The sequence below is a fragment of the Pongo pygmaeus genome, chromosome 18 (genome assembly GCF_028885625.2).
Source record: "Pongo pygmaeus isolate AG05252 chromosome 18, NHGRI_mPonPyg2-v2.0_pri, whole genome shotgun sequence".
NCBI lineage: Eukaryota > Metazoa > Chordata > Mammalia > Primates > Hominidae > Pongo > Pongo pygmaeus.
The window spans coordinates 24,632,598-24,650,690 of record NC_072391.2 but is presented as its reverse complement, the minus strand read 5'-3'; the positions used below and the strand labels follow the sequence as shown (position 1 = coordinate 24,650,690).

General features: G+C 43.7%; 1 protein-coding gene across 1 annotated transcript in view; it reads right to left on the bottom strand.

The window, feature by feature from the left end:
* USP31 (ubiquitin specific peptidase 31) overlaps nt 1–15,941 on the bottom strand; it is a 90,217-nt gene extending 74,276 nt beyond the window's left edge. The window contains exon 1 of the mRNA XM_054455610.2: nt 15,140–15,941. Within this exon, the coding sequence (XP_054311585.2) occupies nt 15,140–15,760 (621 nt within the window). The 5' untranslated portion in view covers nt 15,761–15,941. The remainder of the gene's footprint in view (nt 1–15,139) is intronic.
* Nucleotides 15,942–18,093: the final 2,152 nt, after the last annotated feature.

Below are 18,093 nucleotides of genomic sequence, written 5' to 3'. Positions count from 1 at the left end.
GGAAATCCTCACTGTACACATGCACCAAAGTAAACTCCATATTCTAAAGAGATAAATATTTTAGAACACAGTAGAAAAAAAGCTAAAAAAAAAAAGAAAGAAAGAAAAATTATCCTATATACAAGAATACCATTTTCAGCTATATAGTAACAAAAGCAGTAAGGGAAAAGGTCAGGTTAAAAAATATAAATTAAAACTTTCTGTAATATACAAAAGTACCAAACTAAAAGAGCAAGAGAATGAGGGAAATATTTTTATCAAATGTACCAAATGTTTAAAGTTGTTACTTTATAAACACACGCACACACACACACACACACACACATTCTATAGAGAGCTCTTATAAAGTTTAAAAATCAAAAACAGTCTTCAAAATCTAAATAGACATCATAATCAAATGGGATTTATTTCTGGAATGAAAGGAGGTTCAACATATGAAAATTGATCGTAACATTAACAAAATAATGAGAAAAAAGCAAACCATGATCATCTCAGTTGACGCAGAAGAAAGCATTTGACAAAATTCAACACTCTTTCATGATTTAAAAAAAAAAACACTCAACAAATTGAGAATAGAAGGAAACTTCCTCAACATGATAGAAGCAGCATATAAAAAAGCCCCCAGCTAACATCATACTCAATGGTCAAAGACTAAAAGCTTTTCCTCTAAGCCCAAGAAACAAGACAAGGATGCCTACTTTTACCACTTCTATTCAACATAGTATGAGAAGTTCTAGCCAGAGCGATTAGGCAAGAAAAAGAAACAAAAGCCGTTAAAAATGAAAAGGAAGAAGAAAAATGATCTCTTTTCACAAATGACATGATCTTGTACATAGAAACACCTAAAGATTCCACACCAAAATCTGTTAGCACTAATAAATAAATTCAGCAAATTGCAGGATACAAAATCAACACGCAAAAATCAATTGCACTTTGATATACTAGTAATGAACAATCCAAAAATAAAACAAAATAATTCCATTTACAATAGCATCAACAAGAATAAAATACTTAGGAATAAATTTAACCAAGGAAGGAAAAAAACAGTACACTGAAAACCACAAAACATAGTTGAAAGGAATTAAAGACATAAATAAATGGAAAGACATCCCATCTTCATGGCTTAGAAGACTTAATGTTGTTAAGATGACAATATTACCCAAATCAATCTACATATTCAAGGCAATCTCTGTCAAAATCCTAACAGCATCTTTTTGAAGAAATAGAAAAGTCCATCCTAAAATTAATATGGAATAATCTCAAGACACTGAAGCAAAACAATCTCAAAAAAGACAAAATTGAAGGACTCACACTTCCTGATTTCAAAACTTACTACTGTACACAGCTACAGCAATGAGAACAGTGGGGTAAAGATACATAAAGATAACGTCTAATAGAAACAGACATATAAATCAATGGAATAGAACACAGGGTCAAGAAATAAACCCTCGCATATATGATCAATTGATTTTCAACAAGGGTACCAAGATCATTCAACAGGGAAAGCACAATTTTGTCACCCATGGTATAGTCCTGGGAAAACTGGACAGCCACATGCAAAAGAATAAAGTTGGACCCTTACCAAAAATTAATACAAAAATTAATTCAAAATGGATCAAAAACCTAAACATAAGAACTATAAAACTCTCAGAAGAAAACATAGAGGCTTTATGACACTGGATTTGGCAATTATCTATTGAATATGACCAAAAGCACAGGCAACAAAAGAAAAACTACAAAAAGTGGACATCATCAAAATTAAAAACTTGGCTGGGCACGGTGGCTCACACCTGTAATCCCGGAACTCTGGGAGGCCAAGGTGGGCGGATCACCTGAGGTCAGGAGTTCGAGACCAGCCTGGCCAACAAGGTGAAACCCTGTCTCTACTAAAAATACAAAAAATTAGTGGGGCCTGGTGGTGGGCGCCTGTAATCCCAGTTACCCAGGAGGCTGAAGCAGGAAAATTGCTTGAGCCCGGGAGCCGGAGGCTGCAGTGAGCTAAGATCGTGCCACTGCACTCCAGCCTAGGCAACAAAGCAAGACTTCATCTCAAAAAAAAAAAAAAACACTTTTGTGCCTGAAAAGGCACTACCAAGACAGTGAATGACAGAATGGAAGGTAATAGCTGCTATTCATATATCTGATAAGAAATTAACATCTAGAATACATAAAGAACTCTTACAATTCATCACCACCACTAACAAAAAACTAATTCAAAAATTAGCAAAGACCTGAATAGACATTTCTCCAAAGATATATAAATGACCTATATGCACTTGAAAAGTGCATCATTATTCATTAGGAGAATGTAAATCAAAACCACAATGAGGCCTAGTGTGGTGGCTCATGCCTGTAATCCCAGCACTTCGGGAGGCCAAGGCGGGTGGATCACTTGAGCCCAGGAGTTCAAGACCAGCCTAGGCAACATGGTAAAACCCCATCTCTACAAAAACACAAAAATTAGCCAGGCATAGTGGCACGCACCTGTAGTCTGAGCTACTCAGGGGAACTGAAGCAGGAGGATCCCTTGATCCCAGGAGGTTGAGTATAGAGTGAGCCATGACTGAACCACTGCACTCCAACCTGAGTGACAGAGCAAGACCCTGTCTCAAACAAAACAAACAAACAAAAAAGAGATACCACTTTACACCCACTAGGATGGCTATAATCAAAAACAAATGGAAACTAACAAATGTTGGTGAAGATGAAGAAAAATCAGAACCCTCATCCATTATTGGTGAGAATGTAAAATGGTACAGTTAGTGGAAGATAGTTTGACAGTCTCTCAGAAAGTTAAACATAGAATTATATGATCTGAAAAAAATGAAAACAAGAACTCAGATTAAAGAAAACAAGAACTCAAACAAGAACATTCGTAATACTGTTTAATGTTTAATGATTTATATGGTATTATCACATTACTAAGTGATAATTTACTTATTCTGTCCTCTTCCTTTGGACGTTTTCCTCCCTACTCTTTTTTTTGTTTGTTTGTTTTACTATAATGAACACGAATCGCGTTAATAGCTTTTTGCTTTGTTGGACTGTTTCTTTAGGATACATTTCCAGACATATCCTTAGAACATCAAAAACGTATGCCCATCTTTTTGATTTCTCATGTGTTATATTACGTTGCAAAGAAAAGAAATTACAAAAATTACAGTGCTGCTAGTTGATAGTAAACTCGTACATCAATATTCACAGGATCATTATCCACAATAACCTAAAGGGGGGAACGAGCCAAGTGTCTACTGACAGATAAAAGAATAAAAACCTGTTATATACAAATGATGGAACAGTATTCAGCCATAAAAAGAAATGAAATTCTGATACATGCTATAACATGGATGAACTTTGAAAACATTATGTTAAGTGAAATAAGCCAGACAAAAAATTTTTGCATATTATATTGTAGAATTCCCTTTTTATAAGACACCTAGAATAGGCAAATTCATTGAGACAGAAGAAAAATAGAGGTTACTGAAGACTAGAGAAGAGTTACTGTTTAATGCATACAAAGTTTTTGTTTGGGATGATGAAAAAGTTCTTGAAATGGAGAGATGGTTGTACAACATTGTCTGTACCTAATACCCCAGGATTGTGGTTTTTTCTTTTTTTTGTTTTGTTTTGAGACGGAGTTTCATTCTTGTTGCCCACCTGGAGTGTAATGGCTCAATCCCAGCTCACCGCAACCTCCACCTCCCAGGTTCAAGAGATTCTCCTGCTTCAGCCTCCCTAGTAGCTGGGATTACAGGCATGTGCCACCACGCCTGGCTAATTTTGTATTTTTAGTAGAGACGGGGTTTCTCCATGTTGGTCAGGCTGCTCTCAAACTCCCAACCTCAGGTGATTCGCCCACCTCGGCCTCCCAAAGTGCTGGGATTACAGGCGTGAACCACTGCACCCAGCCGGATTGTATACATAAAATGGTACATTTTATGTTGAGTATATTTTATTACAATTTAAAAAGTTTTTAAATGCTAAGAGATAAATGAGCAAAGAATGGATATACCAAATTTAAATTACAAAACCAAACTCATTCTACAAATGGTCTGAGTAACCAACATGTACCATTTACTGTGCTGGGTGAAGTTTATTATCAACTAGCAGCACTGTAATTTTTGTAATTTCTTTTCTTTGCAATGTAATATAACACATGAGAAATCAAAAAGATGTCCATATGTTTTTGATGTTCTAAGTATATGTCTGGAAATGTATCCTAAAGAAACAATCCAACAAAGCAAAAGGCTATTAACACGATTCATGTTCATTATAGTAAAACAAACAAAAAAAAGAGTAGAGAGTAAAACGTCCAAAGGAAGAGGACAAAATAAGTAAATTATCACTTAGCAATGTGATAATACCATATAAATCATTAAACATTGAACAGTATTATGAATGTTCTTTAGAAACATGTAAAAAATGTTTTACAAGTTGCATTTAAAAATCATAATCCAAAGTGGTCTGACCAGAATAACAACCATATAAAATATCATAAGTGGACAAGAAGTACAAAAATGTAAATCAATGGCACTTCTTAGGGCAACGTGTTCCAGAGTAAGAGCATGTATGTCACACTGCCCTAAGTTCAAGTTGAAGCTCTGCCCCTGCAAATGTGTAAAGAACCAAACTAGGTCAAATCAGAATGACAGATTTAGTGCTAGTTTACATCGTTGGTTGGGAAGACATTTTTTAAAAATCTCAGAATTGGAGTTTTATAACAAATAGAAATCTCTAGCCAAAACTCTATCCTAAACTACCAAATATTTTCCCTCATGAATTACCATGGGACCACAAATAAAACTTGTCTAAAATAGAATTTATCATCTTTGAAAAGTTCTAAATTGCTTCAGTTTCCTAAATGTAACCAGTTTCAAAGAGGCTAAGATATATACTGTTTGTCCTGAACCAGGTTCTGTCCCTTCCCCTCTCTCATCATCACTCAACCCATCCTCCATGTCCCTAGCCTCTGAGTGACCATTCTTTTAAAAATAAAAGAAAAAAGACAATCATACCACAAGCTTGTCTAAAATTATTTGGTACCTAGCTTTGCAGAATGCCATTCTGCAACACAGCACTGAAGGACTTCCAGATCCAGCCCTGCTCAAACCATCACTCAGTGGGCCTCTCCCATCCTACCTTGTACCTTGTATCCTTCTGCTACAACCACCCTAGACCTTGAAATTTTCTGAAGAAGCCATGTCGTTTGAGGTTCCAAACCTTTGCACTTACCGGGTTTGCTGCCCTTGAAGGGACTTTCCCACCTTTCCCCTATCCACCTAGAAAGTTCCTACCAAATCCTTCAAGACACGGAGCAGGTATTGTTTCTTCAGTCACCTCGCAGGCCCCATTCCTCCCTCAGGTGACCTCACCCCCAGGTTTGCACAGCACTCGTCCTATCCTATTGCAATTATTTTTATACCCATTTGTCTTCCCTTCTAAACCCTGAATTCCTTGAGGGCATGGGCCACTTCACTCATCTTCATATCCCCAGCGCCTTCTAATGCAGGACCAGCACAGGAAATGTGCTCAATAAATCTGTAGACTTAATAAATCTATATCCAGTCTGCAAAATACCAACCTGATTTGTTTCTTAATGGGCATAAATTGATATTTCAGGCTGGGCACAGTGGCTCACACCTGTAATCCCAACACTTTGGGAGGCCGAGGTGGGTGGACCACCTGAGGTCAGGAGTTCGAGACCAGCCTGGCCAACATGGCGAAAACCCATCTCTACTAAAATACAAAAATTAGCTGGGCACAGTGATGCGCACCTGTAATCCCAGCTACTCAGGAGGCTGAAGCGGGAGAATCACTTGAACCCGGGAGGCAGAGGTTGCAGTGAGCCGAGATCACGCTGATCACACCACTGCACTGCAGCCTGGGCAACAGAGCAAGACTCTGTCTCGAAATAAAAAATAAAGTAAAATAAACTGATATTTCTGCAGCTCTACGCTGTATTCAGCACTAAGAGCAGGTAGTCAAACTGCAAAGCAAACCAGGTGTCATGACTGTGCCTTCCTGGTTTTCCTGCTACTTCTCCGACTGCCCCTTAAGAGGTCCTCTCTCTCCTCCTGTCCTCTCATTTTTAGTTTCCCTCAAAGGCTTAGTCATGGGCCTCAGACCTTTGAAATATGCTCCTGGCTTCAATTATCACCTCTATGCAGCTGAATCCAAGTCTATACAGCTAGTCCTAAATTGCACCTGATTTCCAACTGTCTATTAAGGCTTCCTCTCTTAAGTGGGAAGGTCATATCCTATGGCTCCCAACCCCACATATTCAAATTAAATGCACAATCTTTCTGCTCCTCACGCTCCACAAACCACTTCCCTTTCTAAGTGCTCAATTTCTATCAGCTATTAAATTTATATCAAATATCCCTATTATTGCTTTATCACCTTGGCCTGAAATCTCAGTATTCCCTTTACCACTCCGCCTCTTGTAGTTTTCTTCATAATGTCCAGTGTCCTCCAAAATGTCACTTGGATTCACCTTTCCTCCTCCTTTTCCTCACTTCATTCCTGTGATTGTTTTCTCCCTGTATTTATCTTCTCCTCCATTTGATTCATTTTCACTCACCATCAGACCCATTTTTCTAAAATCGTTTTCATCAAGTCAATCTCTCTGCACAACTCAAGAAGGCTCAATTGAATCACTACTGATTGCAGCCTCAAGGCTAAACTGCTGTGACAGACTCTCAAAGCCATCCATCATGTGCCCCCTCTCCTCTCCCCAGTTATCTAAATTTATCTCCCCTTCATTCCAAATCAGTGGTTCTCAATTTTGCTGCCCAGGGACATTTGGCAGTATCTGGAGACATTTTTAATTGCCATGACTTGGAGTAGGGGGGAGTACAACCACATCTAGTGGGTGAAGGCCAGGGATTCTGCTAAACATCCTACAGTGCCAGGACAGCCCCCAACAACAAAGAATTAGCCAGCCCAAAATAGCAACAGTGCCAAGGCCGAGAATCTGCTCCAAATCAAGGCTCTCTGTCCCCAGACCATGCTATATCTATACCTCTGCTCAGAATATTTCCCTAGCAACCTAGAATGTCGTCTCTCTTCCCCTTAACTATCAATGTTTTATTTATCTTCAAATCCCATTTTAAGTCTATAGCCCATGGCTTTAAATACCATCTACTGGTGACGCCTCCAAAATGTTTATCTTATCTTCTGAGTTCCTTACCCAGCTGCCTACTAGACATCTCAGGAGTGTACTATTTAACATATCTGAACCTGAATTCCTGACTCCCCCAAAACTGCTTCTCCTCAAATAGGTATACAGCCCCAGCAATCACCCAGTTGCTCAGGAAAACAGGTGGGAGTTATTCTGGATGCTCTCCTCAACGTTCTCTGCTCCAGTGTCTTGCCACAAATCAATCCATTAACAAGTTCTGTCGAGAGTCTACCTCCAGACACATCTTAAATCCATCCACTTCTCCATCTCCCTCCACCATCCCTTTTACCCAGTCCATCACAAAAGCCTCCTGACTGGTCTCTGCCTCCATTCTACTCACTATTCAGTGCCCAGAATGACCACTTCACATTTTCACAAGATCATACCAGGACTCTGTTTAAAGCCTACAACAGCCCCCATGTCTCTTGGAATAAAATCTAAACCCCTTACTTTGGTCTGTAAGGCACTATAGCTACACAAGGCAGACTCAGCCTCTGCCTACCTGGCCCTGCCTCTCCACCTCCTCCACCCCACTCTCCTCCTGGCTCTCTAGCTGCAAACAACATCTGTCAGACTTTTAAGTGCACCCTCAGCTCTTTCCAACTACAGCGCCTTCTGCATTTTATTCCTCCTGCCTGGTCACACCCATTATTCCCTCTCATACACCTATTTCTCTTTAGCACTTCTACAATAATTTTTTTTTTTTTTTACACAGGGTCTCACTCTGTAGCCCAGGCCAGAGGGCAGTGGCACAATCTCATCTCACCACAGCCTTGACCTCCTGGCTCAGGTGATCTTCCCACCTCAGCCAGCCTCCGAAGTAGCTGGAACCACAGGTGTGTGCCACCACGCCTGGCTAATTTTTGTACTTTTTGAAGAGACAGGGTTTCACCTGTTGCCCAGGCTGGTCTCGAACTCCTGAGCTCAAGCTATCTGCCTACCTCGGCCTCCCAAAGTGCTGGGATTACAGGCGCATGCCACCATGTCTCACCTACTGTAATTTTTAATTTCATATTTACCAGTGTTTATTGAATAATTTCTGCCTCCTCTGTGGCAATAAAAGTTCCGTAAAGGAAGGGACCACATGGCCTTTTACAATTTTTTTACCATTATCATATCACTTTGTTTTCCACTATACAACAAATGACTTGTACAATATGTGGCATGGAGTTAGAAAGTCAAATTTGTAGACGCTTAATTGCTGACAACAAATAAAAGGACAAATAAATGAAATCTTTCTACTTACACTTTTGTACACAATGATCTCACCTCTCTCTGAGCTCCCAGTGAACTTTCCTCATCAGTACAACTTAAAACAGCTTCTCTATAAGCAGCTAAGTTCTCTGAGGGCATGAACCTAGTCCTATAACCTTTGTACTCAATCCTGTATTCCCAGCCCCTTACCTAAACTAACAATAACTGTGCAGCAAATGTGATTCAGGTCCAAAATATGGAGTTCATAATTATCCCATGTATTTTTATTCCTCAATTAGTCCTCTTGGAAAATTTATTGTAATTCTTACACTTCACTTTTACCAAACTTGGTAAGATGTGGCAAACATCAGCTCAAAGCTTACTGGAGAGAGATCCATATGTGTTGATATATGTGTTGAAACAGTCTGAAAAGAATGTGTTTTAAGAAAGACTTCCAAAAACACCTAAGCCTGAGGAGCAATGGTACAAACGTGAAGCTAGCTGCAGATGACCTTATTTTCACTCCAATTCAGCACCATATTCTCAGAGGAAAAAATGTTACATGTTTCAGCACATCCCCTCTGCCCATGTACGTGTTATGTTGAAACCTGTCGTTTCATTGCTTGTACTGATAAGGCCACCCCAGGCCCAGGACCCAGTTTGTGCACCAGCAGTGCAGGGGCACACAGAGTTCACAGTCAGTGGAAGTCAGAACTCTGGTTCTGTTCCCTCAACCTCCAGCCAGTGGGTGAACTCACTTCCCTCATCCTGAAAGGCTAGGGACTACTCACACCACATCCAAGTCTCCTTCCAAGTCTAAAACCTCATGATTCTATCAACCTTCTCCCTCAGAGATGTGGAGCTTTGCTAAAACACAAGTGATGGCATTTGATGGACCAGAGAACTGACCAGGAAGGGATGTACTTTTTATTTTATACTCTGTCACAAAGCTAAATGTGACCTACACAATTTCATTTTTTCCCCCAAGGGACACCCTGAAGTCAGTGTGCTTTGTGGAAAACACTGAAATATCAGTATACTAAAGAGCTTGACACAAACCAGAAAAAAACTATGTACCATGGGTTTGCAGCATAGCACCAGAACCCCCAGCATGCGTGCATGGAAAAGCAGGCTGGGAAACTCAGCAAGTGTGAGCCTCCGATTGCCAGGTTGTTCACCACTAGTCTCTTATACAAGTTTATTCCTTTTGTGACTTGAGAATGCTGACTAATAAATAAGCACCACAAGGCACCAAAGTTCAAGGAAAAAAAATATGGGAAAGAGAATTCTATTCATCAATTACTATTTGTTTCACTGCAAATCTGGAAGGAGTCCCCACAATTCTTTTATGAATAGATCACTCTGTGCTAGCTGTTCTTCGCCAGCACAATTTAAAAACTGTTGCCATAAAATTTATCTTTCTTGCTTGAAAGATTACCATCCATCTTTTTACTTGTTGCAAAACGGCTCTGAGCTCTAAAACTCAGAAAGCATTTGTAAGAATCTGGGGCACCCATGCTCCTACGAAAGGAATAAGCTGATTCCCTTTAAAACGGCATATTATGTATTCAAAGTGATTTATTTACTCTCACTATTTTACTAAGAAAGTGATGCAAGGGTCCTGCCAGTGAAGCTCAAGTTTTACCCTAGTGCTGCTGCAAACACATATACACACTCAGAGACAGAGAAGGAGAAAGAGAGAGGGAGAGACGCAGGGGGAGACAGAGAGAGAGAGCCAGACATAACAACGTAACCATTTTAAAGGCTGGGGAAGTAAAAGGAAACTTGCGCTGAGTCTCCAAACTTTCCTCCAAACAGTTTCTCAGCCTCAGCACTATTGACACTTTGGGGTGAAAATCCTTTATTAAGAGGGGCTGTCCTGCACATTGTGTGACATTTAGCAGCATCCCTGGAATCTACCACCACATGCCAGTAGCACCTTGATCCCAGCTGTGACAACCAAGTAGGGTTCCAGACATTGACAAATGTCCCAGGGAGTGGGAGCAGGGTGGGGTGAGGACAGGCAAAAGTGCCCGCATTGAAAACCAGTGCTCTAAGAGTAGGAAACAAAACAAACAAACAAAAAAATCTGTGTAAAAAGAGAAAGGATAAAGGTAATGGCTAGAGACATTTTTTAAAGCATATCAAGGTGGAGCTAGTCACCTCATTTCATCCTGGGAAATGAAAACCCAACTTTAACAACCATCTAGCCCATCCAAAACCAAAAACCATCTACTTGGCAAGCTCCTAAAACTCAAATCAATGTGGTTAGAAAGGAAGAAAGAATTCTAACTGAAAAACTTACAAAGAAAAGCATTAGTAACAAAGTTTTTAAGATAATAAAAGCACAAAGATGTAGTAAGTGCTTTTCTAACCTCAAGGTAAACTATCTCAAGATGGCAAATTGGTTTTATCTCCTCTGCCAGCTTCAACTAGGTGGTGGTGGCTGCCTGGAGCCCTTCTAGAACGGAGCAGGATTCTAAGGCTGAATGTGAGCGATCTGAAAATGAAGAATATCTGAATGAAATAAGGATGTCCACCCCAAGCAGGCAAAGCACAGTGAGGTATGCCTCAGGTCCATCTTCTGGTGTTTAACTTTTTTTTTTTTTTTTTCCTTTTTTGTGGCAGAGTCTCATTCTGTCACCCAGGCTGGAGCGCAGTGACGTGATCTCTGCTCACTGCAACCTCCACCTCCTGAGTTCAAGGATTCTCGTGCCTCAGCCTCCCGAGTAGCTGGGATTACAGGTGTGTGCCACCACGCTTGGCTACTTTTTGTATTTTTTTTAGCAGAGACGGGGTTTCACCATGTTGTCCAGGCTGGTCTGGAACTCTTGGTCTCAAGTGATCCACCCACCTTGGCCTCCCAAAGTGCTGGGATTACAGACATGAGCCACTGCATCCTGCCTTAGCGTTCAACTTTCTTTATACTCAAAATAATACCCATCAAATTTAGCTAAAATAAAACCTTTTTTTAAAAAGTAATCAATTTGCTAGAGTTACCTAACCGGGGGAATAAAAAGGGGAAAAGAATCTAATTATATCACTTCCTTGCTTAAAAATCACCTCTGGATTTTCAACTTGCAGAGGATGAAATCCAAACCAGCATAGCTCACGAAGCCCTTCACAGTGTCTTTCTAACACTCTTCTCCCAGGCTTCCTGCACCCCCACTGCTCTCTATGGTGCAGCCAGCCACTAAATATCTATTCCCCAAAACCACATGCCCTTTCATGCCACTCCACCACTTCCTCGCCCCGCAAATTTCTATTCATCTTTCAGAACACTACTCAGGAGCCACCTTTTTGGTAATGCTTTCCTTGTTCCTTGGTGCCTGCTATACACAGGATGGTCCTTGAGCCAAAAGCACTGGCATCACCAGGGAGCTTGTTAGAAATGCAGAATCTTGGGCACCACTTCAGCTCTACGGAATCTCAATTTGCTTTGTAGCAAGATCCCCAGGTGAATTATGTGCATACTGACGCGTGAAAAGCGCTGTCTCAGGGAACTTCCTAGATCCTACTAGACTCAGCTCTTCATAGCTTCCTGGGAGGTAAACCCCTCCTTTACTCATCTCCTCTATGAAGACAGGAAAACCCAAACACCCACCCTCCAGCCTCCGTGACAGCCAACTGACATGGTTATAGCCAATGAAATATCAGCAGAAGCCTGCTGAGGGGCTTCTGGAAGAATTTTTATTTCCCTAATGACTTCCTGCCGTCCTGGGTAGAATGCCGGGTGCTGTGGCTGCCATCATTGGACAACCATGAGGTGACAAACTTAAGAACAAAAAGCCAATGATAGCTAAAAAGACAACAGGTGGAAATACAGAAATGGTCTGGATCCTTGTTGGGCCCAACAAGCCACTGAACCATAGAACCATCCACCTCCGGAATCACTGTGTGTGCCAATTGCCAATTGCCAATTGCAACGTTTTTATTGCTTAAGGCACTATCATTAGGGATTTTCCTTTCTTGGGCTGAAGGCATTCCTAACTGATTAAGTAAGCCTTCAGTAAATGGGAGATAAATGAATGAATGTAGAGTGAAACCTACTAAAGGTTCGGGAGATTACATTTTTTAAAAAGCCAGGCCTCTAAGAATCTGTTCATGTCTGCCAAAGCATGCCTATAAATCAGTCTCTGTACTTCTAGAATTATTGACCCATTTCTGTTCACAGCTTAATGGATTAAAAAATGAACACAAACTCATAAAAAGCAATGGAAATGTTCACATACAAAGATGCTGTAGAAACTGATTTTCACATTTTGGAAAAGAGGAGAAAACCAAAATTAAATACTAGGCTCTGACCTCGAAAAGTTTACAAATGCTGTGGCTACTTACAGGCAATTGTACGCAAAGAGGGGCGGGGCGGGGGGGGGGAAGGAGGGGAGGGTGGACCTACAGTAGTCAGTTCTGATCATTCTCCCTTTCTAATTTTGAGATCTCAGCTGGGCACGGTGGCTCACGCCTGTAATCTCAGCACTTACGGAGGCCGAGGCAGGTGGATCAAAAATTAACTGGGCATGTTGCGGGCGCCTGTAGTCCCAGCTACTTGGGAGGCTGAGACAGGAGAATTGCTTGATTGAACACAGGAGGCAGAGGTTGCAGTGGGCTGAGATCAGGCCACTGCCCTCCAGCCTGGGCGACAGAGTGAGACTCCATCTCAAAAATAATAATAATAATAATAATTTTGAGATCTCTGACATAGATCTCATTTTTTTCCAGTCCCTATCTCAGGCAAGTACTTCCATTCAAATTGCCAAGATCAAACGATTTTTTTCCAAGAAAAACAACATTGAGCAGCATAAAATATAAGTAAAAAGTATTAAACGGGGAGAGATGCACACTGGCCATGTAGTTTGTCAGCAAGAAAGCAGGACCTTAACAAGTGCAGATCCTCAGCTAGATCACCTTTTTATATTTTAGCAAAATCATCTCCTTTTACTTAAATGTTGTTATAAAGAAGCTTTATAGCACCAATGGGAAACCAGTACCTTTTGCCATGAATTGAAGACAAAAGGAAACCCAATAAAAACATAACCTTATTAAATTCTAGCTACTGTTGCCTGCCAACGCTTCTAGACTTGAAGCTTGTTCTCTCTGTTTAAAAAAAAAATGGGTGGGGGGTGAACAAGAGGTGTTAAAAACAGGCTAACGTCAAGCTGAGACTTCGTCCTGGGCAAGATCAGGATAGGAAAAAAAAAAAAGGAATTAATCTCCTTCTCCCTGTGTGACTTCACGCTGTTTTTGTTTTGTTTTGTTTTTAGAGATAGAGTTTCCTGTTGCCCAGGCTGGAGTGCAATGGCGCGATCTAGGCTCACCGCAACCTCCACCTCCCAGGTTCAAGCAATTCTCCTGCCTCAGCCTCCTGAGTAGCCAGGATAACAGGCATCAACCACCACGCCTGTCTAATTTTGTATTTTTAGTAGAGATGGGGTTTCTCCATGTTGGTCAGGCTGGTCTCAAACTCCCGACCTCAGGTGATCCACCTGCCTTGGCCTCCCAAAGTGCTACGATTACAGGCATGAGCCACTGCGCCCCGCCCGATTCCATGCTGTTTAATACCATATTCATGTCCCACCTAAAAGTATCCCTTACACAATCTCACATCATGTTCCCCTTCTGCTTAGAGTAACAGCCCAATTTCTTAGTGCATCCTAAATGGTCCCATACCATCCGGTCTCAGTCCACCACTCGGCTCTCAAACCTCACCCTCTCACTATACTTGCAGCCCCACCAGCAGACAGCAAAGGAGGGCTTGGCCAAGGGCCATACATACCCCCAGGGATGTATAGCTCACCCCTGTAATCCCAGCACTTTGGGAGGCCAAAGAGGGGAGGGTGGCTTGAGGACAAGAGTTCAAGACCAGCCTGGGCAACACAGTAAAACCCCCGTCTCTACAAAAGTGTTTCAAAAATAAAAAATAGCTGGGTATGGTGGTGTGTGTCTGTAGTCCCAGCTATTAAATATTCTGGAAGCTGAGGCGGGAGGATTGCTTGAGCCCAGGAGTTTGAGGCTATGTGAGCACTGCACTCCAGCCTGGGCAACAGAGCAAGACCCCGTCTCTAAAAATAAAATAAAAATAAAAAGTAGCCTGTCAGCACATCAATCACATCAGCAGGTTTTTTTCTTCAAACCACTATCTGATATTACCTCGTTAACTTCTTCAAGTATTTAATAACAAAAATAATAGCAGCAAATACACATGATATTGAAGTATTTTACTTATCAGGTTGAACCCTATAAAAGTGCCAATCTGTAAATAAAAAACGGTGAAATATGGGTAATTCCACAGTGTTCGACCTAATATACCAACTTGTTTGCAGCTCACAACCACCTGATAAAGTAGGTCCCAGATGAAGAAACTGTAAGCACAGAGAGGCTGCTTAACTTACCCGAGGTCACATTGCTAGTAAGTAGCAGAACCAGGATTTGAACCCATGCTCAACACTCCCACCCCACAAAAATGCAAGTTCCATGAAGGCGGGCAGTCTTGCTCACTGCAACGTTACTCCCATTGCCTATTATCACAGAGTATGGGCACGTATGTAGTAAGCTCTCAATAAATACATGTTGAGTGAGTGAGTGAGTGAATAAATGAATGAATGAATGAATCTCCTTACAATCACTGGTCGATTGCCCAGACCACTCGGAGCAACCAATGCAGAAGCCTGCCAGGCCAAGAGGAACCGAGGGAAGGAAGACCTGGGCGGGCAGGTGCCCCAGGGGTTCCGGGTGCAGTCGGGGCGCGGCGGCGCGCGGGCTCACCTTGAAGTCGCGGCTGTGCTGCGGGGTGTACTCCAGGGTCCAGAGGGCCCGCACCAGGTGCGCCAGCTGCTCAGTGACCTCGCCCTGGCCCTGCCCGCCGCCGCCCGTAGGCTGCTCGGGGTCAAGCGAGGGCTCAGGCCGCCCCGCCCGGTACTGGCCCAGCGCCAGGTACTCGGCGAAGAGCTCGGTGTTGCTGAGGCACTGCAGCGTGGCGTTCATGAAGCACGTGTTGCCGTGGTTGCGGAGCCCCGCCACGCCGGGCACCGGCTCGGCAGCGCAAGCGGGCGGCGCGGGAGAGGCGGGCGGCGGCGGGCACGGCGGCGGCGTGGGCGCGGCGGCCGGCCCCGGCGGGAAGCAGCTGCGGAGGCCGCCGCGGTCCGGGGCGGCGCCCTCAGAGCTAAGGTGCGAGAGCGTGGACAGCGTCTTGAGAACGCGGCTCATGAAGCTGCCCACCGAGCGTGCAGAAGAGGGCGAGGAGGGCGCGGCCGGCCCGGACGCCCCGGGGCCCCCCGCGCCGCCGCCACCAGCGCGGCCGCTCCGAAACAGCCGCTTGCTGAAGGAGCGCTTCTCCTTCCCACTCGCCGCCGGCGGCCCGGACCCGGGCGCCGTTACCTTGGACATGGCGGCGGCCGCAGACACTCATCACCGCACGCGCCCGCCTGGCCCGCGGCCCCGCCACGGCCGCCGCCGCATCCCGCAGCGCCGCGCCTCACCGGCCCGGGGGCTCGACGCCCCACACACCTCAAAGCGCAGCCGAGCCAGCGAGCGAACAGCGGCCGGCGGGGCCAGCGGGCGCGCGCGCGGTCCGCCCAGCTGGGCCGCTCACGTGACGTGCCTCCCGGCACCGCCCGCCCCGCGCTGAAGCCGCCTCGGCCGCCATGTTCACTGTGGGAAGATAGCTGCCTCTCCAGCCGGACGCGATGCCTGGAGGCTGCGGGCGCGGTCCTGCTGCGTGAAGCCCGAGGGAGGCCATGTCTAGTGTGGGCGCGGTCCCGGCTTGGAGGAAAAGGCTGGGCTCCCGTTGGATGGTGGATCCCTGGGGTGGGTCTCTGTCTTTGCTGATCAGATGGCAGAGGCGGGAACGTGCAGGAATCAGGATGCTGTCAGTTACCAGACCGTGCAAGAGCTGGTGGACATGGCCCTGACAGGTCCTGGGCAAGTCAGCCCTGTCTGGCTCCCAAGGGACGTTGCAGATACCTACCGTCTGGGTGCCAGCGGAGCGCAGTCACAGACCCTGGCACGTCCCAGCGGGCTTTTCTTCCTGGCTGCACCTTGGAGTCCCAGCGAAACGCTGTTATCATAACTACCTTCCTTTTCATTCCAGCCTTTAAAACTCCGCCAGGCTCTCCCATCATCCATCCATCCATTCATTCATTCAGTCACTCATTCATTCAACAGTTACTGGGGATATTGCAAAGAATTAAATCTATTAAATTAGAATCAAATGTCATATCCCCAGCGGATTAAATTAGCACGGTTTCTACCTGCCCTCTTGCAGCTTACATTCCTACTGGGTGTTTACAATAGCTGTTGTGTTCCACACATTATGCCAAGCATGCAATATTTTCTTTAATCTTTAATTCACCGTCTTTGAGATTGGTACAGTTCTTATCTGATTCAAACACAAGTTTTATTCACAACCCCTATACTTGACCTCTAAACCAAAGGTCACGAATCCACAATATCACAGGTCACAAACCCACAAGTGAGTGAAGAATCATGGTGTTTGAATTATCATATTGACTTTCAAGTGACTTGGGTCTCGGTGTTGGGGGAAATATAAGGAATGATAGGGACTATAGCAAACTTCAAATTAACATCTTTCTAAAGAAATGGCTGCCACTCAGCTCCAGCCAGTTGTTCCCGTGTGAGAACAGGAGCTCAGCGTTACCAGATCATCTGATGTTTTAAGAGAAGGCAGAAATCCTATTTTTAAACGTTGGTTCCATTAAAAAAAAAAATAGTGTAGGGAGCAAAAAATAGTACATCTTTGGGATGCCTTTAGTCCAAAATCAACTAGTATATGACCTCCTCTCTATAGGCTTCCCTCTGCTAAAAGGGCTAGTCTGAGTCCTGAGGCAGACGAGAGAAATCAGGGAAGGGAGAGCCCTTCCTCCTTTTTAAAACATGAAGGCTACCTTACACCACGTTTCAAAGTAAATGGTTTTTACCTTTGACCTCCCTCCCCATTGTAAGTAGGGCTCTATGATGACATCTCCAGGGTGCTCTGCACTGTCCCTAATCGCCTCCACTCTCCTCTTAGTCAAAATTCTTATCCGGACACCAGGAAGAAAGCCATCTGATTATTCACACTAAAATGTGAATGCAATGGCCTTCAACTTCTGGGCAGTTTGATCCAGACTCCAGGGTCTTGGCTGGAGCTGTTCCCTCTCCCTTGAACCTTTCCTTAGCTAACTTAGAACCTTTCTACTTAGCTAACTTCCCTTCATCCTTAAAGTCTCACCTTAGATATCAACCCCTCCAGGAGATGTCCCTTCCACAGGCTGTCTTGGCACCTCTCATTCATGACACTGACTTGACCATATTGCAATTCAGTTTACAATCATCACCTTCACTAATATGTGGGCTTCAACCCAGCAGAGACCCATCTTACTCATTTTATTGGGTACCCAGTAAGGTAGCCATCACATAACAGGTTGATTATTTGGCAACTTTATACCTAAACAATGTCGTGTGTGTGTGTGTGTGTGTGTGTGTGTGTGAGAGAGAGAGAGAGAGAGAGAGAGAGAGAGATGGAGTCTCACTCTAACACCCAGGCTGGAGTGCAGTGGTGGGATCTCGGCTCACTGCAACCCCCATCTCCTGGGTTCAAGCAATTCTCCTGCCTCAGCCTCCTGAGTAGCTGGGATTACAGGCACTTGCCAGCACACCTGGCTAATTTTTGTTTTTTGTTTTTCGTTTTGTTTTGTGAGAAGCAGCAAGATTTATTGTGA